This window comes from Zosterops lateralis, assembly GCF_965231275.1.
Source record: "Zosterops lateralis genome assembly, chromosome: 12".
Classification (NCBI taxonomy): Eukaryota; Metazoa; Chordata; class Aves; order Passeriformes; family Zosteropidae; genus Zosterops; species Zosterops lateralis.
The window spans coordinates 13107113-13126656 of NC_139772.1; the positions used below are offsets into that span (position 1 = coordinate 13107113).

A 19544-nucleotide genomic window follows, 5' to 3' on the forward strand; every position below is an offset into this window, starting at 1 on the left:
CAAGGAGCATGTCCTAGAGGTGGATGAGCCTTTGGATACCCATGTAGGGGAGGCAAATTTCGGGGAAAATGGTCCTGCTGGCTATCTCTAGACCTCTGAAAGCAGGGATAGACTATGGCAGGAACACACTCTGAGGGTGAAACTTTCCAGAAGGAAAGAAAAAAGGGACTGGGAAGAGGTGGCAATGTCCCATGGCTCAGGGATAAGCATATCCTGGGGTGGGAGGTGAAGCTGCCTTGTCTCTTCTGCCAACAATTCAAGCACACCATGAAGCTCAGGGAAGGAGGTGCCTGTAACTTAGCGAGCCCTGCTGCACTTCCTACTCAAGTGTCAGCTGAAAAAATACCCCATTTATGCCATGGTTCAGACACCCCAGATGCTATTTCAGCTTTAGTACCAGGCTTGCCTCCATGCCTGCTGCCTCTCAGCATTGCATTGGATCACAATGCCTGCCCTGCCTTCTGAGCCAGGATCCCTGGAGGGCTCCCAAGAAGGGATGCAGCCCGAGGAACCTTCTCCCTCAAACCCTCCAAGGCCCAGAGATGCATGAGAGGAGAGCAGATGGATGCTCCCTGCCCTGCCAGAACCCTAAGAGAGCACCAAGTGCTAAGAGGGGACCAGCCCCAGGTGCAGCTGAACACAAGGAGCAGCTCATGCACGAAGGGAAGGAGCACTGAATGGCAGAAACTCCAACCAAGGTGGCTTTTGCATAGCTCTGTGCTTTCAGTGGGGAGTTAAAGATGTCCCATCCAGAGATACTTTAAAGCACCCCATCCTGGGAGCAGAGTGGCCAGCTGGACTCACTGGCTGAGGCGAGCTCTCTTCAGTTTTTAACTGAGTGTGCCCTGTGCCTGAGGCATAACAGAGCAAGATCCCCTGGAAGACAAGTGGGGGGAAAACACTGTTACATAGCCTGATTTCCTGTGTCCTGGCTCTCCCCTCCACAAAGATGAATAAACCGAGCTGTCACAGCTGCAGAACCAGAAAAGGAAGCACCATCAGAACACCCGAGCCCCAACAAACAGGATCAGACAGGTTAAGCAGCTTCCCCATGATGAGGGTCTTCACCCCATCAGCCAGGCAAAGAAAATTTGGGAGACACTTTGGAAGCTGCTTGTGCTGAATCCCTGCTCTGAAGAACATGACAGTCAGCAAGCAGGGAAGCTGTGGGCTCCTCTCCCCACTGTCCTGTTTGCCTTCTCTCAGCTCCCTCCTTCTTTTCCTGCTTTTCTACAGCATTCCTGCTGTGATCCTAAGGAAGGTGCTGGGAGGAAGCAGATATCTCTACCTGGGGATCTGCCCTTTGAAGGAACTTGGCTATTTGGTGAGGGTTTTCCTCTCCTACGCACATTTCCCCTTCCTCCCCTCCACCCTCTCACTGACCCAAATTAGTCCCAGCCCACGCCGGCACTGCTGCTCACATGTGGTTCCCATTTTTCTACAGGAAAACCCATCAAATCCTTCCAAGCAACTCCAAGCACGGCTGGTCCTGGAGCAGCTTTGGTGTGTTAGCACAGCAAATTCATTTCCAGGACCTGGTGCATGCCAGCTCATCCAGCCCAGTGGAGGCATCTCCTGTCCTTCCCTGGGGGTACAGCCCCAGGAGGGAGCTGGCCAGGGCTGGCCCAGCTCATGCTCTGCCAGCAAGGATAATCCTTTGACAGGACAACCAGGCTCCTCCCTTGTGAAGGTCATGCTGTTGGTGACTGCTGGTGCATTGTGACTCCAGAGCCAACCTCTACCCTGGGGAAAACTGGGTTTTCTCCCTCTTGCCCCTATTTCATGGGCCTGGGAGGGTATCAGAGAGCCCCAGAGCCTCACTGAATTAAAACCTCAATAAGCACATGATCCTGTGGGCTCATGGAGCCCTGTGTGATGTAAAAGAGATAATTTGAGAGCTGGGGGCTTTTGGAGGTACAGTGGGGTTTCTGGCTTCCTTCCAAAATCCCATAGGAGCACAAGGAGAGCCCAGAGGGCATTCACAGTGCAAGCCTGGAGCAGAGGGAGAATGCAGGAAAGCAGAGCCTGTTTGCCACCACATCACTGTAGCACTGTTCCAGATCTCCAGGCACGGGCTTTTACCCAGCAAGCTGGGGAGAGGAGGTTTTGGGGAGCAGGGAGAGTTAAAGGGAGGCATAAAGGAATGGGCTGGAGATGAGAGAAGAACTGGGCATGTTCACCACCCTGCTCCATCACCCTGTGCCTGGCTGGGGCCTTGGCTGGGAGGGAGTCCCTCTTTCTGCTTTGCAAATGGACAAAAACCAACCAAACTAAAAAGCTTTCTCCGGTTCCTCCTCTCGGCGAGGCACGAGGAGGGGGATGGCGAGTGCACAGTTCATTAAAGCCGGAGGGCAGGCGGCCAGCGAGCATCCTGGCAGGCAGAGCAGTGGATTTTCGCAGGCTCGCTGCCTCCCGACACAGAAGCTTCCCTTGTAGCACTCACAGCTGTTTGGATTTTACCCGAGTTCATATCACAGTTTATCAAAGAGGCTCCATTTTTTTTCCCCTTCTTTTTTTTTTTTTGCACTTTGCTGAGTACAAGCCAAACGGTTCCTGCAAAAACAAACGCAGGTTTTGTTCTGCATTGCAGTGGCACGGAGGGTGGGAGAGAGGAAGAGCTGACACGTGTCCCCCCTCCAGCCCTGATTCACTTGTAGAGGGATTTTCAGGGCATGGGTTTGGCAATGGGTGCTAGAGGGGGCACAGTGGCATCAGCACATCCATAGGAAGGAGCAGGAGTGGGTCCTCCAGCCCAGCACTGGGTGTCTCCAGATCACCAAGAGGTGTTGGGGTGTTGGCCAAGGAAAATGTGTGTCCAGAGGAGCTCAAGAACATCCAGGCCTGGGAGAAGAGGAGGGGTTTTGTCAGCCTCAGCTCCGGAGTCTCTTCCAGTAAGGGGCTGGGAATGAGGACAGTACAGCAGGAGGAAAGGACAAGGTTAGGAATGAGGTGGGAGCCAGGATGGGGCTGAGGGAACACTGGCTCACTGCAGTATGGAAGCATCCTGTGGTTGTGGCACTCCCTTATTACCAAAACAAACACTCACTGGCGCTGTACAGGATACCCAGTGCATCCCTTGCTATCCAAACCTGCAGCTAAACCCTCATCTCACTCCCTCCTGACAGCTCTGCTCACTGGGATGCTGGCAGCCCTTCCCTTCTCTTCCCTTTCCCTTTCCCTGACAGAGAGCAGGGCTCTGGGAATGCCAGGCAGGCCAGTCAAAAGCGATTTAACATGCATCTCACTGCTGGTCTGCCCAGAGCATTGGATGGCTGTCTGTGCTCCACACTCCTCCAGCCCTCTGCTCCCCTCCTCTCTGATTCCTCATCTTGGTTAGCAGGTTCAAACTCACTTTGTGTTTTTTGCATTACTTTTTGTGGAGAAACTGGTGTACAATCATTCCCAGCCTCTCAGAGGCAGAAGACCCTGCCATACCCAAAAAGAGATTGGCCACCCCAGCCCCAAAAGCATCCTGCACAGCCCTTCATGCATCCAGTGTGACCTGCCAGTGTTTGTCCTCAGCTCTGCCCTCTTTGTTATCCAGCTCTCCACTGGCCTCATCCCAGCAGGGCTTTGAGATCTCAAGAACAGTCAGAATTTCCAGCCAGGTGAACTTTTCCCATCTGCTGGAACTATAAATCTGTGGCCCCATCACGAGACTTGGGATTTTCCAGCTCTCCAGCTAATGCCATAAACTGGCTGAACAACCTTATATGCTCCAGCCTATGTTCTCCATAGTGGATGGAGAACCAGCCAGCCCCTCTGGACAGCCCCCACAGGGTTCAAGAATACCCCCAAAGGCCAAGGACCATCTCCAGTCAAATGGACAAGTCCCACCCGGTGCATCACATGGGAGGTGGTTGAAAAGTCATGTCAGGGCCTCTTCCAAGCAGTTTAACCTCAGAGAACATCCTGTGAAAAGGTGCCAGGCAGTGGGGAGGTTTGTTTAACAGCTCTGTAAAACAAGCTGAGACAACCCCTTCGTGCGCCTGCCTGGGGAGCAAAGTGCTGACTCAGGCATCCTCTCTGCCTTAGGGTGCCACTGCTCTGAGAGAGAATGGCCTTGATGGGCTTCAAAGTTAAGCCCTGCACTTCAAAGCATCCACACACGACATGCATAGGGATGTCTCCAGCCAGTCAAGCACATCCCATACCCTGGAGGGTTCATTTGCTGGGGCAAGGTACATCAGCCATGAATGTCTGAGCTGTTCCATCTCAGAGAGCAGTAAAAAGCCGGCTGCTTTGGTGCTAGGCTTGACTTAGCCAGCTGAACTGGCTCCTGGAGCTCAGACTGACCCTGGGGACAGCACAGGAACCACACAACCAGCCCTGGGGAGGTACAAAAGGGGAAAAGACAGCTCCTTGCAAGGACAGCCAGCCCCATCCTCACACAGTGCTCTGAGCAGCAACACTGATGTCCGTGCAGTAGGGCTTAACCTCTCCCTTAATCCCCCCACCCCACAGTGCTGGTACCAACCAAGAGGCATTAAATCCAGCCTGTAAATCTCAGTGTGAGCTGAAAAGCTCGGTGCAGCTCTGCTGCCTGCCTCCTGACTGGCCAAGCAGCTTTCCCTCCACAGGGCTCCTGCCTGGAGGACAGCCGTGCTGCTCCAAGGAGCCATGTGACACTTTGGAAGCTCCTCCGAATTCTTCTGCTGCTCCAAGAGGTCAGTAGCTGAATGGGAATATTTGCTTCTTGCTTAAGGGCTCTGGTGTCTCCAGGACAGCCACGTGCCAGCCAGGGCAATTAGTGAGAAGGGTGGAAGGCTCGGATCTGTTTATCGAGGTGGGAGGTAACACTGATGCTCCTGCCTCTGACAACACTTTGGGAGCAACCTCTGAGTTGCAAAACATGCTGGGCTGGAGAGGAGAAGGCAGCACTTGGTATTCTTAGTTTTGAAGGCAGACTAATTTTACTGGCTTCCAGCCTAAAAAAGGTCACAAGTGACAGTAAGAGAGAACTGACCTCCAAAGGAACCTTGTCAGTTGCAATGCAGAAAACTGATGCCAAGCCAAAAAAAAAAAAAAAATTTGGAAGAGATCATGGGAGCAGGTTTCCCTCCTTCCTCCAGGGCAGAGGGGTAGAACAGCAAAAGACTCTATAGGATTCGTACCACTGGAATCCCCTTGGCAGATCCTTTGCCCAGACATTCATGAGGCATCTAAACAGCCTTGAAAAGCTTTCTCCTGGATGCTGCTCTTTCTTTCTCACAGATCATAGATGACAGGGAGTTGAAAGGGACTCACAAGGATCATCAAGTCCAACTCCTCCTGCTGGGACTCAGCTCAGCATGTGACCTCCACCACAGCCATAGGCTTTCTTTCTGTGAGATCCCCTTAGGTTGAGGGGATCCTAATCCTAAAGCCCTTGGCAGAGATGAGGCATCACACCATGGCTGATGGGCACTGGATCCAACTCAGAAAGGCAGCAGACTGATCCATCTCTTTGATGCATGAACAGTGCTTGCAGAGGGATCATGTGCCAGTGTTGGGTTATTCCCCAGCCTGATGGTCACAGGCAAAGGAGAAGAAATTCTCTGGATGCTTCCTTATGAATGACAGTTCATATGAATGAAGTTTTTGGAGTTGTTTCCCTGTTATGTTGAAGGAAGTTTGTGATTCCGCTTAGCTCCACCCTGTCTTCTCCAGCAAAGCACCTTGAAATACCTGCCTTGGGACTCAGGTTACTGATGGTGGGACCAACCATCACAGCCCCTATCTCTGCCTGAGCCAGGCTTTGGAGGGTGAATTCTGCCAGCGAGGGCTGCAGGTACTTCTTTGACCCATCTCCCAGCATCAGGCAGGCTCTGGAGCAATTCTATTTGTACTGGGGACCACTGGTCTTTACAGAACAAGAGATGGTCCCACCTCCTGCAGAGATCACTGGTCAAACCCCACTTCCATCCTCAAGCACTCAATGTACTATAACCTCTGTCTTTGGGATTCCGAGGACATATCAGGAGAGTGACTAAAGTCCTTTCAGAGTCAGCAACCAAGCATGAACAAACTTGAGTTGGATTAGATATGAACTACCTTTAATCACAGACCCCCTACGTGACCTCATGGACCTTTGAATTTGCCCACCAGCAACGTGACAGGGAAAACTGCTGTGCTGTGCTTGAATAAAACCCCTGTTCCCCATTTCCCTTTCCTGTGAACACTAATCCTTCAGCTGGAAATCATTGCCTGAATGTAACAGGTCTATTTTCCTTCCCTGTTTCAGTGTTCCCAGGCCAGCCTGGGAAAGAGGCAGCAGTGGTCCTGGACCACTTTAGCAGATGCTGTCCCAGTCTCTTAAGCATCTCCCTTGTGCTCCCCAGCTCAGGATGAAACATCACCAGCATCTCTTAAGTCAAACATGAAACTGGCTTCTCACCCTGCTGTGCAAAACAGCTGAGCTGGCTTGTGGACAGGGGAGGGATGTAACGTGGGAACGCACATACGGCTTCAATTTGAAAAGTGGCTAAAAATAGTTCCATGAGGCTCCCACGTTCACTAAGTCTCTCCGGCAAGAGATCAATCTTTGCCAGAGAGTCCTGTAAAAGTTTTTCTCCTCTTTTCTCATCTTGCTTTTTCTGGAAGCAGCAGAGATGTAGTTTACACCAGTCTTTTACCCACCATCAGTAGGTTTCAGTGTTAACCACTGGTACCTGAGGGCATGGCTTACCCTCCCAGAACCACCACTTTGGCTCCAGTCCTGCATCTACCCCATATGAGCAACAACATGACTTGACAAAGGACAGAGTCATCTATTTTTTAATTTTTTTTTTTTTTTTTTGCTTTACCAGATTTTTTTGGGCCATGAGTCACTGCAAAAAGCCTTGGCTTGCTGAGCTGCTGTGAGGCAGTCCCACCGCACCTCTGGCTGGCTGCTGGGGAAAGCTGGGCCTGCCAGCCAAGGCTTCTCCTGCCAGAGCCAGAGGGAAAAACTTGGAGGTGGCTGTGGTACAGGAGAGCTTTTAAATGGGACCCGGCCCAGGCTCACTGCCACTCTGGTCAGCCGGCTTCCCTAACACAGCATGAGGCCACTTCCCTGCCAAGGGTGGCTTATCCTAGGGGCTGTGCTGACTGGGGAGAGGAGAGTGGATCGTGTGAGTGCGATATTGTCTCTGGGATGAATCCGGACTTGGGCAAAAATTGCTGCCCAAGCAGATACAACTCCACACCCAGGTCAGCTTAGCAAATTTTGGGAGCTCTGCATGGTGTATTTTCCCTCTGTGGAGATGGGACCCCTTCATCAATAGGCATACCCTTTTGTCTTTGGAGAGATGGCTTTCTTCTCCCATAGAAGCACAGCTTGTATCTCATGCTCTCACCCCTATTCATTTTGATGCCACATCACTGAAAGCAAGGCAGTAAAACCCAGGGTCCTGCCAGCTGCTTCCACCAACCTCCTCACTGATTTCTCCACCTCGCCTTGACCATTAACCCTGTTATTTCCCAGCAAGCTGAGGAATGGATATCCCTTGCACCAGATTTTATTGCAATAAAGATGACTCCCTGCCAGCTGCCACGACACTTGGCATTCCAGCCTTCACAACATTTGGCTCTCCAGCCTCTGCCACAGCTCCTTAAAAAGCTGAAGCAAAATCTACCAACTCTGTGCATTGAAACACATGGCTTTGGATGGGCAAGCATCTCGCCAAGCCGGCTGGAGGGATTCACTCAGCTTGGCACTCTGAGGGCAAGCCTGTCTTCGTGCTCCGGCTGGTCTAGTTGTTTCTTAACGAAACAGGCTCTGACAACACTGTTTAATAAGGAGCCACTTTGCCTCCGGTGATGGGAGAGAGAAATATGGTGCCTTGACATGTGAAAGGCAAATCTTGTTTGCTCCAAAACCGTTTGTTGCAGAGTGAGGGAAGCTTGAGGAAATGGTTTTGGCTTTGAGCAAATGTAGTACTTGGGCTGCTTGACCCTGCCATTCCTGTCCCACCCGTCCCAGGGCTGCTCAGGGGCTTCAGTGAGGTGGGGTGCTCTGACCTGATGATGAAGGCTCCTCTGGATTCCAGGAGTTTCCGTTCACTGCTGAAGCGCTTGAGCAGGTTGATCATGAACTTGTAGAAGTAGGAGTTCATGGTGGGGGTGGAGGGTGAGCACTCCAAGCCTTTTGTACCTGGGGAGGCAAAGGGAGAGCAAATTAGAGCTGCCAGGGCCCTGCTGCCAAAACCTTGGTGAGAGTGCAGACACCCAAAATATAAACACAGCACTGAGAAGATGAGGGCAGGGGCATGGAAAGATTTTCAAGCCTCATATAACCATATCTGTTTGGTTCAAGCAGAGCCAGCCTGGTCTTATCTCTCTCCAGCCCAAGGGAAAGCATCTTATGGTGGTCGCAGCCCTGGAAGCAGCACCTGGGGTTAAAATGGGATTTTTGGGAGTTCATCCCAGAGCTATTCAGCTTCAGTAGCTGCTAGAAGGACTGCCTGAGGCTCTAAATTGAGCCAATCCCATCTCCTCAGATATGGCATGTACACTCATCCCAAAACCACCAGATTGCTGCTGAGTTGAAGAGCCTGTAATCCAACCCCATAAGCCACAGATGACCTGAGCCCAGTGTGCATGTAGTGGCAGACACACACATTCAGCCATGGCACAGACACTGGTTTACACTTGGTGATGTGATTTTCCCTGAGCAGAAGCCACTTGGTGTAAGTGTCATATACAGTGTGCCCCAGGGCTAGCCTGAAGTACTGGTCCAACCACAGCAGAGCTCTGGGCTTAAGGTTTGTGCTGATCTGAGACTCTTGGCAGGGAGGGCAGGGAAAGGGGCAGCTCCCAGTTCAGGGAAATATCCCTTCCAAACACAAGAGCAGAGAGCTGGCAGGTAAAGATTGCTTTTCCCACAGTGAAACCCCAGGGGAGATGGTTTATTTAGCAGGACAGCGCTTAAAGCAAATGTTTGGAGAGAGCATTTCAAAAGCAGCTTTGCAACAAGGGGAGCGCTCTCCCTTAATTTCTCCTTTGCAAAGGCCATGCCTAACTGCAATAAGAAGGGAAGCCAGCACACACAAGCACCCCAAGGCTATTCCCCACCCACTATTTCCATCAGATAACTGAAGGAAACCTGAGCAGTTTGATTTATGGATGTTGTCTGCTTCTACGGACACTCAGCGGAGCATGGAGCAGCCAATTAAAGATGCAATTAAGCTGCCAAAGCCCAGGAAAGCTGATGGAAAAGCTGCTGGTCTGTTTCTACCCTGCCTCTCCCAATGATACACAAGAGATACACACAGGGCAGCTTCCCCGGGTTTGGATTTAGCATCTAAGAGAACATACAGAGCCCATGAAAAAGGAAAATGAAATACAAGGTCATCCTGACCAGAACCCGGTGTCCTCTTCCTGCTGGAGCTGTGTGTTCACCCACCCCTTGATATATTTGTAACCCCAAGCCAGGCTCTGAAGCAGGCAGCTCCCTGAGCACAACTGTTCACCATCGCATCATGTTTCCCCTCAGCTGCAGGGAAGATGATCTGGGCAAAGGAAAAAAAAAAAAGGGACCCAGCTGAGCCAACGTGCTCCAAAACAAAGGTGTGTTTGTTCGAAGGCAGGGAGTACCCGGCGTGAAAATACAGCCATGCCCCACGTGTCGTCACTACAGCTGCTCAGCACTGCTCAAAAGGGAGCAGAGACACGGTCTGGAGGTGACATGGGGCAGCTCTGCATTCCCACTGCCCCTGCCGGCAGCTCAGCCTCAAACCTCCCAGCAGAGCCTGGGAAGGCAGGTGAAGACCATGCAGAAACTGTCTTTCAAAGCTGCAGAAGTGATACTTCTGCCCATTCAGCAACTCCACGGCATTCAAACCTGGCTGCACTACAACATGAGCTAGCAGCAGGTAGGACATCCCACCTTTGTTTCCGCCAGCTAACAATGCTCCAGGGTTGTAGCTTGTCTGGGGAAGGTCTGATCTTGGAGTTTCTTCCTTCACAAGACCCCAAAAATAGTCTGAGCCCCACAGCAGCAGGAATGGCACAATGTTCCCTCCACAAAGCAAAGCCAGCTTTGTGCCTCACTGTCACCTCATATGCCTTCCAGCCAAATCTCACATATCCAAAACACATCCCAAAGAAAAAACAAGAGGAGGCAGCAATTTCTCCTCCCTGACAGGACCACCACTTCTGCTGTGAAAAAGGACAAAGCCCAGGAGCTGTATGGCTGCAACAGACCAGCCACAAGCACCTTCAGATATGCGCTCTGAAGTGGTGCAGCATCTCCTGCATCTTCAACTGGAAACTGGAACGACCTGCTGGATCAGCTGAGTATCCAAAAGTCAGAACTGCCTTGGAGATCAGATCCCAGCTACAGTCTGCAGGACCTTCAGTACTGCTGTTTTCTTCCATCGACTGGTTCCTGAACCTTGGACCCTTCTGCCCAGCCTGGGAGCAAGGAAGGACTGGGATACAGATGGTGAAAACAAGTCTGTGCTCTGTTTTCCTTAGGAGAAGAAAGCATGTGAGTCTACCCACTCCAGGGAGCCTCTTCACCATCCTTTGCCTCTGGGTGCACTGAGAGTGAACCCCAGAGGGATCATTTCTCCATCTTTTGCCCATCCGGTGCACAGCAGCTATGTTTGCATGTCCCTAAGGAAGGTTTCCATTGTGGCACACCATGCCAGAGAAGTCTTGCCAGTGCTCTCTAGGGCTAATGCTAGGAGTGAGAAACCAGCGTGTAGGAGTCTGCCAGGCTGTAAAAGGCTCAACCAAACCTCAGATGGAATTTAAACAGGCAATACTTCTTCCAAGCAGGCAAAGCAATTCTTTTCCAAAGCCCCCCAATCCTCCAAACGTCCTGTTTGCTCTGTTTACAGGATGTCTAAGAAGTGGCTGGCACCTTTTGTGCCATGGTATAACCCTTCCTGGCGTAGCCCAGAGCTCAGCTCACTGCCCTGCGGGTTACAGCTCAGCACAGTGGCATTCCCAGCCCGAGAGAACTGTAGGAGCAGCTTGTCAAGTGTTTCTCTGAAGCACGAGAGACAAGCAGGAAGAAGTGTTAAGAAAACTGTGGCATAATTAATTGAAGCTTGCACCTCTCCCCCTTTCCCTGAAGCAAGACTTTGCAGATCTGTAACCTGCCAGATCTGCTGTTAACGTAGCTGGGGCTGGTGGCACGTCACGGCTCTGCTGCCTTTTTTTTTTTTTTATTTTTTTTTAATCTGGTGTGGAGGAGGGAGCTGGAAGAAGAAAGATCCATGCTCAGAGGCATGATGAAACTCAGTCCAGACATCTACTAGAATAGGAACAAATGGGAATTTTGGGCTCAGCACAGTGAAACATGATGAAAGGTAGGTGGGAATTGCAGCTCTATGGCTACATTGAGTCCACATCAGCCTGGGTCCTTATAATTGAATCACAGAAGGTGCCTTAAAGCTCATCTAGTTCCAAACCCCTTGTCATGGGCAGGGACACCTTCCACTAGACCAGGTTGCTCACAGCTGCCTCCAATCTGGCCTTGAACACTTCCAGGGATGGGACAGCCACAGCTTCTCTTGGCAACTTGCGCCAGTAACTCATAACCCTCACAATAAATAATTTCTTCCTAATATCTAAGCTAAACATAGTCTCTGTCAGTTTCACACCATTATCTTTTGTCCTGTCAATGACTACAGGAATGTTCTGCAGCCCAGGACACCAGGCTAACAAATCCTTTCCCTGGATTCCCTTCACAGACAGGGGTAGAGCCAGGGACACAAGTGGGCTTCTTGGATCATCTGAGTCAATACCAACCTCAGTTCCCCCAACCATGGGTGCCAGCTCGAGCAGAGCACAGCGAATGTCTGCAAACCCCCAGTGCATCCCTGAGCGCTCACCAGCGGCTCATGCTGTTCCCATTGCTTGCGTGGCCACACTATAAATCAACTGAGACAGGCAATTAGGGATCTATATTAAGGCCCTTATAAATATATATTGTACATCACCCTGGAACATTCAGGCTGTCTGGCTGCTTGATGGGCTGAGCTGTGTCGAGACCTACAGTATCCAAAGTGTCCCCACATTGCTCCGGGTGAGCCTGGCAGACTCTGACACGAACTTGGATTTTCCTATCTCAGCCACAAAGTTCTGAACTTCACCCTGGCATAAAACATAACTTCTATTAATTTACTATAATTGGTTTCAAACCAGTCTTAATTAAAACCGGTGTGGACTTGCTTAACTCCATTGAAACCAAACTGAAATAAGATTGGAGCAGAATTGATTCCTTTCCGAAGTGAGCTAAAGCTGGGTAAGCTGGTAAAAGAGTATCCACAAGGGTATTTGCGGTGGTTTAGCTAAAATGATTTACCGCAATCTCTAATTGAAGCAATTTCAGCTCGGATATAGGGAGGGTAAGCTAAGAGTTGGCGAGGCCAAGCATCCTTCCCACCCGAGTGCTTTCCCCAAGGCATCATGTTTCCAGCTCAGCCCAGAGAATGATCTCCCTCTGCTCCTCTGGGAGCAACAGGGATAAACCCGGCGGCAGCCGGAGCTGGTCCATGAGCCCTCGACCTGCCTGAGCGCCAGCGGCGTGGGAGTCGGCACTGCCAGATGGTGCTGGGCGAACCCCCGGGCAGCGACGTGGGAATCTGCGCGGCGTCTCCCCCCGGCAGCCTTCCCCAGGATGTTTTGAATTTTAGCTTTTGCAAACACGGAGTGGTGAAGCCTCGCGGAGCAGGATAAAAATAGAGCCGTAAAAAAGGCAAATCCTCCCCTCCTCCTCCCAGAAAGCCGGCGCAGGGCGTAGCTGGAAACAGATGTGAACATGTCGGCAGCTCAGCTGGGCTCTGGAAAACCTCCACTCTCCCTTCTCCAGAGCACAGGATGCTGCTGACGAAATAAACCCATCAAAATTCTGGAGTGCACAGCTGGGGGCTGTGCTCAGCCTGGTTTTGCCTGGGCACACACGGATGTTTCTCCCCTTCCTACCTGGCTAAAGAGCCATGAGTTTGTAATTCCTGAGACTTCAACATCTTGACAGAAAAGGGGTCCCAGATGGGTTGGGGTATATATTTTGATGTCAAATGAAGCTTCTGCTGCTTCTGGTTCTCCCCACCTTATGCAGGGCCTGTGCTCATGGCTGCCTTGGAGGAAGGCAGAAGGCAATGATAATCCTGATGGTTTTCCTAGGAAGGTTAGCTGTCTGCTACTGTCTCATTTTTCTTTGCTCAGGTAAATCAATAAGCAAAAATGCAGCAGGGGTATAGCTCTGCCATTGCTGAGGAGCACAAAGCACCCAGCAGAGCTGCAAACTAGGAATAGTTAAGCTTTACAGTGAGCTTAGAGTGGGTTGAGGCTCCTGCATAGAAAGGTGGAACATATGGAAGACAACCTGCAGGAATGAGCAGCAATGGGCTTTGCTGGGCTATTTCCATACCAATATTAATTTTGCTAGTTTGCTTTTCACGTCATTCCTCACCTCACCCAACAAATTCCTCACAACATCTTGGGGAAACTGAGGCAGCCCAGCAAAGGAACTCCAACGGAAGGCTTGGCTAAGTGATTTATCTACACCATCAACTCCTCCTTTGTCCACCACTACAAGTCAGTAATCCCAGCTGTTATTTGGGAATCCCCAGGCTCTCTGGCTGGCTGTATGCTGTGACCATCTCAGGAGGGATGGATACCTGGAGGCACGCCAGGCGAGTTAATGCTATATCTGGATGGTCTCTCCTGGGGTTTTCCACAGCATCCCAACTCCGCTATTACACTGCATCCAGGAAAACAAACACATCACCCTTTCCTTCAAATTCCCCTCTTCTCCACGAGGCAGAAGAATGTTTTTGACAGTCAACCCTCCTGAACAGCTTCATGCCAGTAGGAAAAGATATGCCACAGACACCAACCATCAGGAACCAGACCGCTGAGATCAGAGCACTTAGTAACAGCCCTCTTTTCTCTTGCCTGCTTGGTTCCTCTGCTCCCTGCTGTCACACTCCCGATCCTGCAAAAACTTTCGGAAACTGGTTCATTCAAAAGCAAGTGGTTGATGGTGTGATGTCAGCTGCCTAGTTGCCTTTTGTGGGGAGGATGAGTAAGGAAGAGTTTCAATTTTATCCCTCTCTAACACTGGAAATAGCAGTTTAGCCATCTGACAGGAGGCCACCTTCTCTTTTCCACCTTTCCTGGACCTCCTGCACACTACAGACTCTCACCTGATGTTTGCAGAGGTTGCCCTAACATTTTACAGACCGTCTGGAGGTGAGACCTTGTCATATGCTGCCACTTCTGCAGATCTATGATCAAACAATTGAAGCAACAGACAACAAAAAGGGAGTGGTTTGACAGCACTGAGAACAAAATCCCTCCCCAAGATACGTCAAAAGCAAACCCCTAACAGAGAATATCTCCACTCTGGAATGTTGCATGTTCTCTGAGGGGGGATACAGCAAGACTGAACTCAACAGACTACATTTCTCAGAGACTTCTAGCAGTCTCCTCCAGATTAATCCACTGACTCCTAGGATATCCATGGTCTGTTGGTGGAAACCAATGACCTCAGACACATTAGTGAATCCACATATGGAGTCAGACTCGTGGTAAACATCCTATAGCGTGAGGCACTCAGAGGGTACAGCACTGTCCCTCGACCTCCGGCAGGAAGCCAGGCGGGAGAGACTGGGCCAAGCTGGAGGGGAAACAAAGGGCTGTAACTGCTTCACCTTACAAAGCTGTGCAGAAAGGAAGGAAGAGATGTATGCAAGAGTTACCCTGTGCAAGGCAGCAGCTGGTCTGGCATCCTTTTGGAATAAGCTTTTGTCTCTCATGTGGAGCAGAGCTGTAGGCCAGGCTGGAGGGCTTCCACCTATGGTATCATGGAATATTTTGGGTTGGAAGGGACATTTAAAGGCCATTTAGTCCAACCCCCTTGCCATGGGCAGGGACACCTCCCACTAGACCCGGGTGCTCAGAGGCCCATCCAACCTGGCCTTGAACACTTCCAGGGATGGCACTCTACATCTTCTCTGGGCAACCTCTTCCAATGCCTCACCATCCTCACAAAGAAGAATTTCTTCCTAATACTTAATCTAAAATTACTCTCTTTTAGCTTGAAGCCATTCCCCCTTGTCCTGTCTCTCCATGCCTTGTCCAAAGTCTCTGTCCAGTTTTTCTGGAGCTCTTTCAGGCACTGGAAGAGGCTCTAAGGTCTCCCTGGAACCTTCTCCAGGCTGAACAACCTCAACTCCCAATCTGTCTCCTTAGTAGAGGTGTTCCAGCCTCTGATCATCTCTGTGACCTCCTCTAGGCTTGCTATGACAGATCCATGTCCTTCCTGTGCTGAGAACCCCAGATCTGGATGCAGTCTTCTAGATGGGGTCTCACCAGACTGAAGTAAAAGCACAGAATCACCTCCTTGACCTGCTGACAACCACTTTCAGGTCATCTGCTACTTGTCTCAACTTCTACAGGGTTGGAAAAGACAAAGCAGGCAGCTGGACTGCCATTGTCTTGACCAGATTGGCATTTGCACCGTTACTCCAAAGACCAGGAAGCTCTCAGGCATAGCCCTGCAGCTCTTGTCCCTGGAGAAGTGGGCAGAAGGTACCAAGGAGAAACTCCTGGAGGTCAACACCAGCCACCCTCTCCCAAGGCAGTCAAGCAGGTCTGGAGATGTTGGGTCCCCTCGGCAGTGCTGAGCTGGGCTGGCCCCAGCTCATTGTGCTTGGAGAAGGCGTCAAGGGCAGCTGACCTTACGTAACCGGAGAACAAAGCGGCTAAATAAAAACTGGAGCTGGGAACGGGCTGCGGAAGTGGGACACGGCTTTCCTGACTAATCAACCAGCATCTGAAGGAAACTGAACTCAATGGCAGGGAAACAACTGCATAAACACATCCCGAGGGAAGAAAGGGAAAGAGAGGAAGCGTGGGGAAGACCAAGGGGGCACTGGCCCCTTCCACCTCCACTCCTGCCCTTACTGCTTGGCTAGCAAAGCCTGGAGTGCCAAGACAGAGAGCACAGCAGGAAATCTCCCATGAGCTCATGGATTTCAAAGTGTGACCATGTTTGTTTACCTGCAAAACCACCAACTGCACATTTGGAAGGGCCTCTGGGATAGGAGAGGATTGGGGCTGGGATAGCTCAGCAGCTCTCATCCCACTGCTGGCATCAATGGCAACTCAGTCTCAAGCGGATGAAGGGAATGGAGAGATTTAAGCCAGAGGAAAAGTGCTGGAACCCTCCAGTCCCCACTCTAATGGGGCAACAGCATCCATCCTACTGCTAATACAGCACTGTCTGAACCACAGCACCCTAGGGAACCATCCCAGTACAAAACCAGTGACTCCAGAAAGGGGCACACCCTCTCTTTGGAGCCAGTACCTCATGAGTTTTGTCCGGGAAGGGCAGAATTTTGGCTCACTTGCTCTCATCACCCGGTGGCACCATGCTCAGACACGGGGATTTCCACTGGCCACTGTCCTGATCTAAAAAGTCTTCCCTTCAAGCAATCCTCTGACAAAAGGAGTATTTTTCAGGAGCCTCTGATTTTCCAGGCATAATCCAGGAAGGTCCTAGCCCAGCTGTGACCCTCAAAATTTCCCTGGGGGAACTCCCCAGCAGCCCATCTAGTCTCAGCATTTGGTGGTAAAAGCCAGACGGGACTGGGGCCATGATAAATGTCCAAGGCCAATGAACCAGCTTCTTTTTCCCTCTCCAAAAACATCTGCCTTTGGTTAAAAGCCAATGACCTACAAAGCTCAGCCCCAAATAAAATTCTTAAGAAACAATTTTCTGGTGTGTTATAGGGAAGAGGAAAATAGGTGAGGAAGCCAGAGCCCACTAGGACCTGTGTGGGGGCAAGTTGTCCCACCTTGGGACAACAGGAGCTCTGGCTCCAGCAGATCTACTCCAGGAGGGGAGAGCCAGACTCTTTTCAAAGGTTACACTTGAATTAGTGAAGCCAAGTTGCAATTCCAGATAGCTAACAGGGGCCACGGCAGTCGTTAGGATCCACGCCATCCAGCCTGCTATTTTTAGATCATCCAGAAGGAAGGAAACCTCAGACAACCATCAGTGTGAGCTGAACTGCAGCTCCTCAGCTGCCTGGCCAGCACTGCAGGAGCTGCTCCACCCAGGCAGTCTCACTTCTGACAGTGGGAGGATGGATGAGACTTGCAGAGGGCTTGGGGAGGTCACCAGCTCTGCAGCCCTCACCTCTCCATTGCAGAGATAAAGCTGCCAGCAGGAAACAGGTATATCTGCAAAAAAAAAAAAAAAAAAAATCCCACCCTGAACAGCCCAAGACCTGAGCTGGTTGCTGGTGCAGACATTTATAACACCAGGGAGGGGCGAGTGATCCAGGATCTTCAGAGAAAACAAAGCCTGGGGATGGGAAAGCAAAACCTCTCTCTCTGGTGGTGATTTTGCAAGGCCCTGTGGCTGCATCCTGCGCAGGGAGAGGCAGCCTTGGCTCAGTGCTCGGGTTGCAATCCAAAGCTCACATGAAATGTGCTTTTGGCTGGGATGACCTGGCCTGGGGAGTACAACAGGGAGGCCCTTAAATAGCAGCAGAGGAGGAGAAGGAGCAGCCAAGCAACTGTAAAGCATGAACCGCAGACAAGGGAAGGTGAAAAAAAATTCCCCATGTGCTGGGATAATTAATGAAAGGTTGTTATTTTTTTTAATCTCTCAAGTCCCCAGAAAATAGGATCGTCCCTCTTCATCTCTCTCCTGAGGTTTTGCCAGACACTCAGAGCAACACAACGGTTCATAGCCAATGTGGGCAGCCTGGCACAGGGATCCCTCTGCAGATCTATGGATGTTTTGGAGATCTGGGATTGCAGCCAGCATCTCATCCTGCACTCATTCTAGGGCTCTGAGGGCTTTTACAAGGAGAAAAGAGGCTGGAACCCAAGGTCCCATAAAAAATAGGACAACAATGACATGTCTCCACACTGACCTCTGGAGCATCCTGCTGCTAAATTGAGCCCTAAATCCCCAAAACATGAACTAGGGGAAAGAGAAGTAAAAATAAAAGCAGCGCCCTAGTCTATGCCATGGCAGACTCAATCCCCAAACTGTGCTGGGTGGGGTTGAATGCATTGATTTATTACTGTAAAAGAAGCTTCTCCTTTTGCCTGAGCAAACCTGACTGGTGCCATGGAACATGGAGAGAGCCCAGGAGCAGAGAGGCACGGAGCTGTGGCAAAGGGGCACTCACTGGAGGAGCTCAGCTGGCCAGCCCTGGCTGGGACATGAAGCTCCACTGGGCCAGGTCGCACATCCGAGCCATCAGAGGGACCGTGACCCTCCTCTGTCTGTCCTGCTGGGGACGAAGCGATCTCAGCCAGCAATTCCAGGTCCTTCAGGATAACCTGCGAAGAGAGGGATGGTGCAGGGTGAGTTTTGCTTTCCAAATCCACGTAGAGGGCATCAGGTGGGAAGCAAATACCAAATCCCAGCACACTGAGAAAGGTACAGTAAAAGAGGGCTACCTACAAAATTCCAAGTGGAAATTTCAAATGTGTGCAGAGAGGTGGGGCAGGAAAGACAACAGAGAAAAAACCACCAGTTTCTGCTCTGAGAATCCCAAGGAAGCATATGAAATGAAATCAAATTGACACAACCAGGAATGGAGCTTGCTTTCCCTTGTCCCACTTTGTTGAAGTCTGGGTTTTGTGTTCCTTTCATAACCACAGACTTGGGACAATCCCAGCAAGAGAACAGGGATATTCTGGGTGCACACACCAGCCAGCTCCCCTCTGCAAGGCAGCATCCAGGGAAGGCTTAGCTCACGATGTCAAGGCAGAGCTGCCATTCTGATTTCATAGCTCTTTCTTTCCAGAAGTCACCAAATTGGTCTATATATAGCATTTCTGGAGAAGTTATTACTGGGTGGGTTGTTTTTTTTTTTCCATCCTCAACCCGTCTCAAGTCTCAGGCTATTTTGGGGCCCCCTTCATTCAAACGTCCTTGGGTCGAGATGTTTCATCAGCCATCCCTGATGCTGTAAGTGCAGCAGGGCTGTGCAGAGCAAAAAGGCTGCCAAAAAGGGTCGACTGCCACATGTTTACTCCTCAGCATCTGGTAGAGTACAACCCAACCATCCTTTGCCCACCAGCACAGTATCCTACTTTCTCACAATGCATCTTTCTGAAGAGCTGCAGTTATACAGGAGTTTTAGTTTCTGAGCTAATATAGAAAACCTCTCCCCCTGGAAAAAACAAAAAGCCAATTATATATATTTTTTAAAATCATGCTAGAAAACATGACCCCTGAAAATCAGAAAGGGGAGCCCATGGATTTTTCTTTTCACAGATATCTTAAGCTGAGTGCATTTTTGGGGCTTCTTTTTATAATTAAGGCTGATTTTCAAGCCCCCAGCAGCCTCAGTGCAGGCAGCGTGGTGCCTAGGTTGTCTATGGTGTAGAGACAGTGGTGAGGAAGCAGCCTGCCACAGGCACCACAAGGCTCCAGCACACTTGGGAAGACCCTGTGCCTATAAACATGATTAAGTCTCAACCTACAGCTCCCAATGGCAGGAAAAAAAAAAGACAACAACTTGTGCTGCTGTCCCTGAAGTATACAGCACCTCCGTGATGCTGTCAAGGCTGGGAGCTCACTGCCAGTGTGTAAG

At 50.7% G+C, this 19544-nt stretch overlaps 1 protein-coding gene across 1 annotated transcript in view; it reads right to left on the reverse strand.

The window, feature by feature from the left end:
- VAC14 (VAC14 component of PIKFYVE complex) overlaps nt 1–19544 on the reverse strand; it is a 59189-nt gene that overhangs the window by 12998 nt on the left and 26647 nt on the right. The window contains exons 13-14 of the mRNA XM_083870173.1: nt 18129–18282; nt 7981–8113 (exon numbers count right to left, since the gene is read on the reverse strand). Of these exons, the coding sequence (XP_083726299.1) occupies nt 7981–8113; nt 18129–18282 (287 nt within the window). The remainder of the gene's footprint in view (nt 1–7980; nt 8114–18128; nt 18283–19544) is intronic.